Source organism: Erigeron canadensis, chromosome 5 (assembly GCF_010389155.1).
Source record: "Erigeron canadensis isolate Cc75 chromosome 5, C_canadensis_v1, whole genome shotgun sequence".
In the NCBI taxonomy this organism is placed as follows: domain Eukaryota; kingdom Viridiplantae; phylum Streptophyta; class Magnoliopsida; order Asterales; family Asteraceae; genus Erigeron; species Erigeron canadensis.
In genome coordinates, this window is record NC_057765.1 from 11256079 (window position 1) to 11267987 (window position 11909).

At 31.3% G+C, this 11909-nt stretch overlaps 1 protein-coding gene and 1 long non-coding RNA gene across 3 annotated transcripts; one reads left to right on the forward strand and one right to left on the reverse strand.

Annotated features, from left to right (window-relative positions):
* Positions 1 to 2242: 2242 nt before the first annotated feature.
* LOC122600486 (G2/mitotic-specific cyclin S13-7-like) lies at positions 2243 to 5029 on the reverse strand. 2 transcript variants are annotated; one of them, XM_043773207.1, is made up of 7 exons: positions 4798 to 5029; positions 3922 to 4051; positions 3777 to 3834; positions 3563 to 3682; positions 2944 to 3480; positions 2667 to 2848; positions 2243 to 2572 (listed from the first exon to the last, which is right to left on the reverse strand). In XM_043773207.1, the coding sequence occupies exons 1-7, from the start codon at positions 4847 to 4849 to the stop codon at positions 2443 to 2445; spliced, it is 1209 nt and encodes a 402-aa protein (XP_043629142.1). In that variant the 5' UTR covers positions 4850 to 5029; the 3' UTR covers positions 2243 to 2442. The 2 variants fall into 2 exon arrangements, with proteins under 2 accessions (XP_043629142.1, XP_043629141.1); XM_043773206.1 differs by having other exon boundaries at positions 3922 to 4054.
* Positions 5030 to 10244: 5215 nt separating this feature from the next.
* LOC122602409 lies at positions 10245 to 11677 on the forward strand. Its single transcript, XR_006324248.1, has 3 exons — positions 10245 to 10828; positions 11135 to 11405; positions 11487 to 11677. It is a non-coding gene; the product is annotated as an uncharacterized LOC122602409 (long non-coding RNA).
* The last annotated feature ends 232 nt before the right edge of the window (positions 11678 to 11909 follow it).

Sequence of the window (11909 nt, forward strand, 5' to 3'; positions counted from 1 at the left end):
TGACGCAGCTTGATTCATATCACACTCTTCACAGCTCGATCAGGAACTACTTCTCTGATACAGAAACTATACCACTTCAGATTTCTCTTAGGCTCCAATTTTAAAAAATTTTAAAAAATTTCTCTTCACTTAAATCCTCGTGAATCAGATTCAAGTCTGTTTTCCCATACTTAACACCTGCATCCCCGTGAGTGGTGCTAAGTGATGTCTCGTGTAAGAAATTTCTATATATGTTAAAATAGCCCCGATAGTGAATATTGGATTACCATAAACGGTTGAAAAGTAATGTCTCGTGTAAGAAATTTCTAATTTTTTTTTTTTACCAGCAAATTTTATTAAAACGGTTGAAAAGTGTTCAAGAGATACAAAGAGAATGTTACATCGTTAAAAGTGGATTCTTGGCTTTCGGTATTATATGTGTCATACCATAAACAAAACTCCTTCCATTTTCACAGATATAGAAGCTGACCCTGACTACTAACAAGCTAATACAAGAGCACTTGTGTGTTCTTCGTTTAAGTGTATTTTGTTCCAATGCTTACCTGACATCGTAGGCTGATTAAACTTATAAGGTACAATGACCACACGAATTAACAAAAGTTGTAGAAAATGAGATATTAAGATTGATTATAATTAGGAAGTATGTCCATTTTAAGTTCTACTTTCCTCTTAGAAAACCAAACCAAGTCTTCTTGTGAATAAAAATCATGTATTCCAAACCTGTTTATCGATGTCTCCATGGTTTATCGCAAGAGCATGCTAATTAATACTGGGTTTTGACTATTTGACTTGTACTAAAACTAAAATTTCAAATCGTTTAACCCAGCTTCTACTTAAAATTCTAACTTTTTCATAAAGAAGAAACAGCCTTGTCAAGCACAATTTCAATTTCTAATCAAGAAAAGGTCACAACTGCATATACATTACAAACCAAAAAACGCAAAAACTACCATTTGAGACCAAAAGGAATTTCATATTTTCCAGCATGAATATTACCATTTATATATACACCAACTGCTTAATCTTCCGGCTACCGTTATATCTAACTGCTGGAAAATTCAATTTCTAAATACAAGTAACTCTCTAATCTCTATGCATCCCATAAGTAAAGTATCGTTGACTTTGTCAGTCAAACCTATTTGCAAACTTATTTTTTATAGATTATTATGTTATATATACACCAACTGGTCAATCTTTAGGCTAGCTATATATATATATATTTAATTCCAAGAAAAATCAATCTCTAAGCACAATGAGCACTCTCTGCAAACCGTAAGTAAAGAGCAGTTGACTTTGGCAGTCAAACCTATTTCTAAACTCATAATTTGCTATCGATTCTGTTTGAATATAATAGCATCAGTGTTATAATGTTCCATTTGGAAGCTTAAGAAATGCTATCAATCTAAAATTGAAAATCAGTCCACTTATACGTAAAACCAAACCATACACGTATCTGTAACACAAGTGACCTCATTGACATCTCTCTACATATATTCCAGGTAAATATATATTGGGCAATTATTAGCACTAAAGGTGCCAAGGTTGAAAGTCGGGAACCCCAAATCTATCCACTAAAATCGAACATTCTATGGCAGTATATACTTCTCAATGTCAGTGCAGATTCCGCCATTGTGAAAAGTGTATACACTCCAAAGTACCCAATAATGTTTGCTGAAGTACAAATACAAATGGGTTCTAGAATTTAAACTTGTTGATCCCAATTATTTTAACTCATATAGTCATAGTACATCAAAATTTTGGTCATTAGTTCAAGAAAGTTGATGTTTTAAACAGGGATTGTACGAAGAATTGGGCAAGCTTTCATTCTTGTGGTAGTGAAAGTAAGTTGAAGGATGTGGGTAGTGAATCCTCCTTAAGTCAAAAGTTACGGCAGTTGTTAAGTTACATTGGTTTTGATTTATGGTTGTTAAGTCAATTAGTTGATGTTTTCGTTTTTCTTCCTTTTTTTTTTTTTTTTTTTTTTGTCTCATATGAACTTGGGTGATTTTACTCGTTTTGTGAGCACATTAATCTCAAGGCAACTTGCTTTGGTGGCCATGAGTCATAAACCTCAATGGCACAGCTGGTGAACTTGGGGGTTTATGCTAATGATGAAACATGTTACATCTACAATAGGTGGTTATTATGAAGTTATATATCTTCTTTAAATTAATTATTTGAATAAACTTCTTAGCTGATGACATATTGTGTAAGAACAAAAACTGCGTTTTACTTTACATGGTTACACAAAATGATGAGTTTCTTATTACTCTACACGATTACAAGAGTATTACCAATTACAAAGTATTATAAACAAAACATATATAATCGTCGGTAAGTAAAAATTAAGATCATAATAGTAAAATGATCTCAACCAAAACATCGATACAACACAGCACCCACGTCCGCCTGTTCACGGCAGACCACCAGTACCATTCTCGGCTACAAGATTTTCACCGGAGGGAAGAGAGCCACTGTACCTTTCTCAGGATTTACAAACTTTGTATAAACGGAATTCAACTGGTTTTCACTGGCACAAGCATGAAAACTCACTAAACTCTTGGCACAATCCCTGTTAAAAAACAACAAATTTGCCAGATTTTTTAATATCTAGATGTTGAAAAAAAATGAAAGGATACCCATATGGGACAAAATTAAACACTCACTTTACTTCATCTTCATAGTAACCAGTGTGATGCTTGAGTGTTTCAGTCCAAGCCGGGGTCTTATTTAGGGTACACCGAGCTGCATAAACAGCAGAAGCAGCTAGCTTTGAAGGGCTGTTGGTCACTATAATCGAGTAGTGCATCAACCCGAGTTCAGCCAAGAAGAGCACCATATTCTCCATCTACGTTCGTTCAACAACAAAAAAAAGCCATTAGTTTCTTCAGTCATATTTTCTTATTTTAACTGGTATAATATGTGTAAACTTTCATTATGTACCTTGCTATCAGTAGGAAGTGAAGCTTTTGTGTACCGCACAAGAAACACATAGGGTGTTGGAACAGTCAAGAACCAACCTAGGTGACCCAGAATCGCTTTCTCCATGGCCAGGATCTGCTCTCTGCAGTATGCATTATCAGATATTGCAATCAAATCATCGACTTGTGGTGGCCATATTTCCTCGTATTTGCATGCCATGAGCAGTGCACTGATACCAACCAACTGAAATTCCACACGGGGAACAGTTCTCACAGATAGGTAACGATCAACAATGTTGATGGTGAGATAAAGACTCTCGGGCATTAGTTCAAACTTCCCGTGAACTTCAACTATCCAATCAATCAAAATGGCTCGCATTTTGGCATTTAGATTAGGCTGTGAACTCATGTAATCACGTAAACCGCCTTCAGTCTCTGAGAGCTTGTAGAACCTGTAAATATCTTCAACGTATTCCACTTCTGCCAATTCATTGTTGGCATCTGCTTCATCGATGTTAACCAGTGGATCTTTCGGTTTAGTAGTGATCCCACAAGCTAGCTGAACACAAGATTCAGAATCAGTTTTAGGGGGCATGAATGAATGAATTTAAAGTTAATCAATACTTCAATGATCAAACTACCTTGCTTCGAGCAGTAAGGACAGAGGTTAGTGACTTTGAAGGCTTTTGTGACCTTCTTTTTGGGGTTTCTTCATTGTTTTTCTTTGCTACATCCCCCTTTTTAGCTTCTGCTTGTGTTTTCTGCATTTAGATTCAAACAAAACAAAAAACATTACCCTTTGACATACATAAAACCTTTAACTAATTTGGCTTTTGTGACATTAAGTTTCTATACCTTCACATTCTTATCTGCTTCAGCTTGTGCATTTGATACTAGTTGCTTACGAAAATTCCTGATCACAATCAACAGTATTTCATCAAATTTCACTCAAGAACAAAACAAATTTTTGTCATAAACTGAAGAGTAGATGGATATCAACCTTGTAATCGGTCGATTAATCTGAGTTGGTTTCCCAGTTTCAACACTGGGAACAATCGCAAGATTTCCAATATCACCAAGGGCTCGCCTGTTCCTTCGCTCCACTGGTCCTGCATTCTTCTGCTTTACCACTGCTACAAAAAAAAAACAGACTCCATTCATTCAAGAAACCGTTGTATCGCAAAAATATTTAAAAATATTACTACCAATTTGTAATTACTTACTAAAATCCATTTAAAACATTTAAATTTGTAGATTGAAAACAGAAAGATTCCAAATCCATTCATTAAATCTACACCTCTGTACCATTATTAACTTTAAGAACAACTAATCATTCAAACCCATTCTTTCTATAAATAGTAACAAACCCTACAACTCGAAAGTGAACCAATTCTTTATTATAAACCTTTGTGACTAGTTTCAAGAAACGTACACTTAAATCCATTGTTGCTAATGAAATCAGTATACATAAAAAATTAAAAGTAACACCAGTACCCAATTTGATTTCTTACCCAACCGGACTGACCCACCCACTTTGTCACCCCTGTTTAAAACTGAATCAAATTCTTGATTTCTAAAACTCTTGACTCAAATTACTTGTAAACAACAAAACAATCATATTTATGACAAACCCACATCTCATGTTTTCATACATCATATACTTAACATTATATAATCAAATTCCAAGGACACATGTTTTAATATAGAACAAAATAAGAATTCATATTTTACACAAATTAACAATAATTAGTCAATATATAAGTAAATTAACCCTTTAGTCTTTAAATCAATAAATCATTTCACATAATGTATATATAAAAACCGAAAGAAAGACAAAAACACATTACAAGAAATAAAGAAGTAATAATATCTATACCGTTAACGGGTTGTTGTCGAATGGGAAGAACTGCAATTTCGTGAGACGTCATATCTTCGTGAATTTGATCAAAAACACCACCTATACTCTTCAAGATTGATGAAAAAATCGGCTGGAGACAGCTATTGTTTGCTTCCCCTACGATTGGGCTTTCGTTCTTCTTCAAAGATCTTTCTGTCTCTTGCAAGTTTCGATTTTTATCTTGTTTACGAATTGGGTTTTTTAGGGTTTGATGATATGATGAAAGAATGTGAAATTTTATTTTTTTAATTTTGGTTTGGGGGATGGTAGGGTTTATATAAGGAATTGAAGTTTACACGGCCTTGTATTTACAAACGGTCATATTTTTGTTATTCCAACTTTGAATGTGGACCGTTGGATCGTTCTTTAGATGAAGATACGTATTTTACACGCTTTCCTTATTTTCACCTTTCTATGGTTAATAACTTAATATTTCCTATACTTTCTTTTAGGCCATGTAAAGATTTTTATTTTAACTCAAATATATTAAGTGTCTGAATATATAAATAATATTTGTATGTATTTAGTAAAAAATAGGTAATTGACAATTATTTTTGTTTATTAAGTTAAAAAAAACATAAATTTTGACTTAATACATTAAGCTCTTAATTGTTAAGTATACTAAGTAAAAAATGAACGGGGCCTAAGTAATAGATTAAATAGCTTAAAAACCTGGGTAATAAACACTATTTTTCCTCATATTTTTTTTTTTTTCAATTCATTTAGTTATGATGTCATAAACACTATTTTTAAATTTCTCTTTTCAAAAGTCTATTAATATATACATGATATTTTAGATTAACATCATCTAAACCATTTTGTTATTAAATACATTTTAAATTATCAAAGTATTATGTAAATCCTTTATATATAAGTAAATCAACATTACTTTTAAAAATATTTCATTAAAAGGCTAGATTTTAATTAGCGACACAAATGACATTGATATATGTACAATTGGTTCACAAAACTCTTATTATATGCCCCGGGTTAAACCCGGAATGATTAGCTAGTATGTAAGTAATATTTGATCTGTTTTTAGAAGCTTTTTTAGACAAAAATCTTATGTGGCAACTTCTTATTCTTTCCTACAAGTGTTTTAAAAATTCATGACATCATAAATCTTTTGATTTTTTTTCTTTTGATCTTTATATAATTTACTCTAATATGGAAACCAAATTACTTTTTAAATTAATATATCTCTTACAAATAACTCAAGACCCCACAAATTTTATATCAAATTTTCCTTTATACAAGTAGTTATTCACGATTATTAAGTAATTATGCTAATGTTATTAATAATAATATAGAGTTATAGTATATTTTAATTTGTAGCTTAATTATTAGTTTCTTTTAAATTGTAACTTAACTGAAGAAATATAGTTATGAAATTGTGTTTATTTTATGAAATTTTTAGCTTTTATAATGATTTTTCTTCTTGAACACTATGAGTAAGTAATAATTTTCATAAAAAACTTCATTCTCTTTAACATGAAGGTGTAAAGCAAATTAAAAGTTAATTGTCTGATATCCAATTAAAGGTTTTAATACATTATTATGCTTATAACTTTTTTTTCTCATTCTCGTGTATTATTTTATCACGTATACTCATTTATGTGACATATAGTCAATGCTAAAATATTCTATTACATCATATTCAATTACTATTGCATTATTTGATTCAGTATTTGGCATATCAACTTTTCATATATAATAATGAAACAAACCTGCAATTATTGTTTTAATAAACATTATTGATTATTGATTAGCAAAATTTGTATTAAAATCCCGGGTTATTTAGCTAGTAGCTTAAAAAACCTGGGTAATACCCGGGCTAATTGATAATATCTTTAAATATAATTAGAGAAGTCTGGACTTTTATATTAAGTTTAACTTAAACACCCTTGCCTCTGGAAACAGAGGTCATGGGTTCGATCCTCATCCCATGTAAGGGTTGGAGGGCCTTTTCTACCATTTAGGTAGAAACTGGAAGCAGCCTCTCTACTTAGGTAGAGGTAAGGTCTGCCTACATCTTAACCTCCCCCATACACCGTCGAGGTATTGGGGCTCAAAACCCGCGTAAGGCGGCACTGAGCAGTTACTTACTTACTTTTTTTAATTAGAGTCATTAAATCAAATGATGATTTCATATACCTTATTTAACTTTTTTAGATTAAAATTTATTTTGATAAATTTAAATTATAATTATTTCTTTATTTAAGTTTGTAGACATTAATAGTTAATGTTTTTAGTGATATAGTTATGAAAATTAATATTTTTATATTTTACATTAGTTTTTATCTTTAAAACTAAATTATAACTTTTTTACAATAAAGTTTTCTTTACTAATGTAATACGTTTTTGTTAATTATATTTTCAAAATATAAAAATAATATGTATAAGTTCAAGTATGTGACATTGAGACACGATATACTTTTCAATGTATTTTATTCATTTGTATAAACAAAATACAAAGGTTGTTACGGAACAAAGATAATCACACTTGTGAAAATATCTAAACAACCTTGAAATACAAGTGATCTCATAACTTGAAAGTACTCGTAAGAATTACTTAGAGTATATCTCACAAGTTGCAATGCCAAAAGTTCAAGCTGCTTGCAATTTGTGAAAAGCTTTGTATTTATGGGCAAAGTCCATGCTGATGTGGACTTGGCCGTACAATACGTGGTTCGGATACATTTAAGGAATTCAAATCGATTCCTTAAATTGTGTATTTTAAAGTTAAGTGTGAAAGTCATTTCATGTGACATTTCATACTTTATTTCCAACCATTTAACTTAACTAAAAAGCTTTCCCAGAGATAATATTATTATCCAGGTAAAGAATGGTAAAGTAAAAAGGCTTTCTAGTAATCAGTGTAAAGTGGTGTAAGTACTTTACACTGAGATGCTTCAATCTTCGATTAGACAGAATTTTCTCTGGGCTCTGCTTCTGAGATGATTCTCTTCTTTAGTCTTTAGTCTTCGACTTCAAAATGAATGCTTTCAGTTTGGGCTTATTTTGATCTGAAGTGAAGCTTTAGTAAACTTATTCTAAATGGCTTCGGAATTCTATACAAGTCACTGAGCTTCAGATATCTGAACAAATTATACTTGCTCGATTTTCGACCCAACAATAACGTATTTATTAAATTAATGTTTTGAAATCCGGACCAAATGTCAAACCGGCCTTCTTAATATAGAACTAACAAATATATATGGAGTCTATAGTAAGCTATCACAATTATATATCAGAAAAGATAATTGCATGAAAATTGCAATGATATCATGCATAATTTTAAGTTATATTAACACAACATGCGATATATATGATATTTAAATTGCTTAGTAATTTTAGTCTATAACTACATTATTCGAGAAAACGTTAAAGCACAAGTACAATGACAATTTAGACATATCCGGATGAATGAAAGACATCCAAATAAACGAAAGCCTTACTTAGTGAGACCTCTAATAGATGATGTATCCATTTTTAAATGTCTAGTCACTGTATTGTAATCTAAATGACCACTAATGTAACTTCATATTTTTTTAGTGGTTTAATCCTTACCTGGTTAAATATTTGCCAACTTATGATATTATATGAAATTTAACATGTCATTTATTATATATGTTTCCCGCGTATTATGCGGGTAATAATCTAGTTAATACGAAAGATATGGTGATATTATTTTTTTCGAAAATTGGTAAATAGTCGTTTCAAGAAAAAAAATAGATAATTACATTTTAGTTTATATAAAACTTAGGCTAGAAAAGATATTTTTCATCAATAAGTTAGAAAATGGTTTAAATTTTAAATAAAAATGATGTCATAAATCAAAACAATTAAAAAAATTAATATGAAAAAAATCTAATAATGACAAATAAATATTGTTTAGAAAATAGTGATGTCATAAAAAATTTGTTTTATCTATATAAGAGATTCGTATAATATATAGATCATACAAAAATTTATATGAAAAAATATAATAACAATATAGTATACGACTGTAATATATTGTTATCACTAAGAATAATTTATTAAAATCAACTTAAAAAGATAAATATCATGTATAATTTTATGTTAGATCAATGTCTAGGTAATACACAAATTATTGTATAGTTTGACCTTTTCTTATAAATATGAATCTCCCTTTTCAAACTAAAGAACACTGCAGAGGGTATGTCACTTTTGTGACGTGTCGAAATTTCGAGGCTTCCACATTAGAGGTATGACATAAGGCATGACCATTTTGGTGTGTTTTTTTTACTTGTAGCAGTGTGTCTTGGAGGTGGTTTGGGCGTGAGGTGGGCTTATTTTCAAACTATATACTTTGGCCCGGATAAAGGGTGGCACAAAGGGACAGAAAGAAGAGAGACAGAGGGGACAGAAGAGAGAGAGGGAAGACTTCTCCCATACAAATCTTTATTTTTTCCCCAAATCTGATTTTATTTATAAACATATATCTATTCAATTTTGAGATTCATCATCATCTCTCTTAATTCACAGATACAAATTCTTGGATCATCAACATCTTCTCTTTTTTTGTGTGTGTGATTTCATCATCAGATTCATCGAAAAAGGAGTTTATTGGTAAGTTTTTACTTTTATGATTTTTCAAATAAGGGTTTCAAGATAAACATTTGATTAGGATTTATGTTCATCTTTTATTTATTTATGTATACCTAATTTATTTTAATGTTTAGATCTGGAGCCGTAGATATAAAAAGCAGAGACATGAATTCGAAGATTGGAGGTGTATGTAATATAATTTGATTGGAGGTATATATATATATATATATAATTTGATTGAGGTAACTGATTTAATAAAGTAAGCAAGACACCGACTTTCTTGCACGTGCAACTTGTATAGATGGGGGTTTTACAGGTATAAAAGTCGAATGGTATGGATCAAAGAAAAACAACACCAAAAAAGAATTTAATGGTATGTATTTTTGTACAAGTTAAATATTGTACAATATATGTTTGATAAAATGCATGAAACAAAATTTCAACCTACTTACGATTTATTCATATATTTAGCTATACTTGTATTCACCTAATAAAGTATATTTTCGAGTTTATAGGTAACAATCTCATTGTTTTTTAGGCGTGGAGAAATAAAGGGATTCGTAGCCTTGAGATGAGGATGAAGCAGAAAAGGTATGTTAGTTCAGGTATATATATATATATACATACGAATTTCTATCTCTCTCTATATATATATGAATCTATCATGTATATACAAATCTTTTCGACTTTTTTTGATCATATTGCATACATCGAAAGAATGGCGATTGAGTTTAGATCTATGGCGTTGAAGGTATTGTATAATGAATATTCTGATTGAAGGTATTGAATTTCTTGTGGGTTTTGATTATTTTAATATTTTTTTAGTTTAGATATGTTTTTCGGTTAAATGATGTGAATTTAAAAAGTGGATTTGGGTAATTGATATTAGATGTATGTTTTTTTGATTAAATATCATATATCTATTAATGTGTTTTTTGTATTTTGTCACTTGAAGTTTCTTAAATAAAAGATTGAAATTGTGAATGTGAAGCACTGGGTGTGGCGGAGTAGAAGAACCTGGCAGTCGTTCCTATGGCCAGACAAAACAAAAGCCGCCGTGGACTTGGTGATATTGGCAACCTGTTCATTCTCTGACCGCTAGACAGACAATAAGAAACACAACTTAGATGGTCAAATGGGTAGAAAGTCGCCCATATTTGATGTTTACAAATTGTTACAGATAACAATAATGCAGCTACCCTTTTTTTTTGGAAAAGAATGGAAAATCAATCAAAGGTGACTCAAATGCAGAACCGTAGAAGGGGCGATGCATTTGACATGGTGTTGGCTTTTTTGACAATAGTCCTTAATCAAGGTCTTGGAAAAGATTCTTTAGAAAAGATAAATGAGTGAAGAGGTGGGTAGTTGCTGTTGTTGGCATAGGGCTGATGAAAGGTTAAAAGTGGACAACCCATATACTAAATGGTCTCTACACTTGGTGAGTTATGGTTTAAGTTAAAAATATGTTTCATTTTCTAAGATAGCGGGCTGGTGGAAGGTAAAAAAGTAGACAACCCATATACTAAATCTGGTTTATTTGGCTAGGTTGGGTAGTGGTCAAAGTGAACCATTTTACATTATGATCAAGGTGGGAAGTCACATTTGACGATCGACATTATTTTGGAAATTTTTAAGTAGTTAAGGTATTAATTAGAATTGAAATCTCAGTAAGTAGTAGTGATACTTTAACTTCAAAAGAAAATCGTATTTTCCCTGCTTAATGTCACCTCTTATGTACTTGCAGGTTGGAACTTATCGGATGAAATTCTGCGTGCTGCATGTCTTTCAGGCTATTTACAGACTGGAACTGTATCAGCTAACTCATTATATATGAATTTCTATAAGTTGCCAGCTGCAATTTATTAAATATATGTCATCCCCTTAAAATGTCATATAGAGATGGACAACGTTACCTGGAGAACTAGCTCCTCTTGATGATGCAGACGTTGATGGCTGGCTTCCACGTTTTGTTGTTCACCAAGGACCATGCATATTTTTGTAATTTAAGTCAACTGGTAATAACTCAAATACGTACACACATTGTTTCTACTTAAATCGACATCTGTGAATTTGCTTATCAGCATGAAATATTGCAGATATAAGTCTGCAAGACTCCACCCTATTGTCTGATGTTGTTGAAGTAGGGTGTATGCCATGTGTTATTCTAAAAGTGGGGGAAACTCGATATTATTTTTACATAGTAACTCATCATGGATTGAGATTTGAATGCTCAAGTGCTTCAAAATTGCAGGTGCTATCTCATAACTCTGAAACTTCTTGTTTGTCATGTTTGGTTCTTTTTTCTTTTCAATTTCTTTTCAAAATTGCAGGTGTTCCCTACTCAATTGAGATTCGGGCTAAAAAGTGTACACATACGTGCTTGATTGTTTGATTGGCTTGAGTTACGATTTGTCTTATTACTTGAGGGATTGTTTGATTGATTTGTTTGACTGTTTAACGTATTGTTGTTGGATTATGTTTTCGATTTGGATTATGTGATGTGGTTATGATAGTTGTAC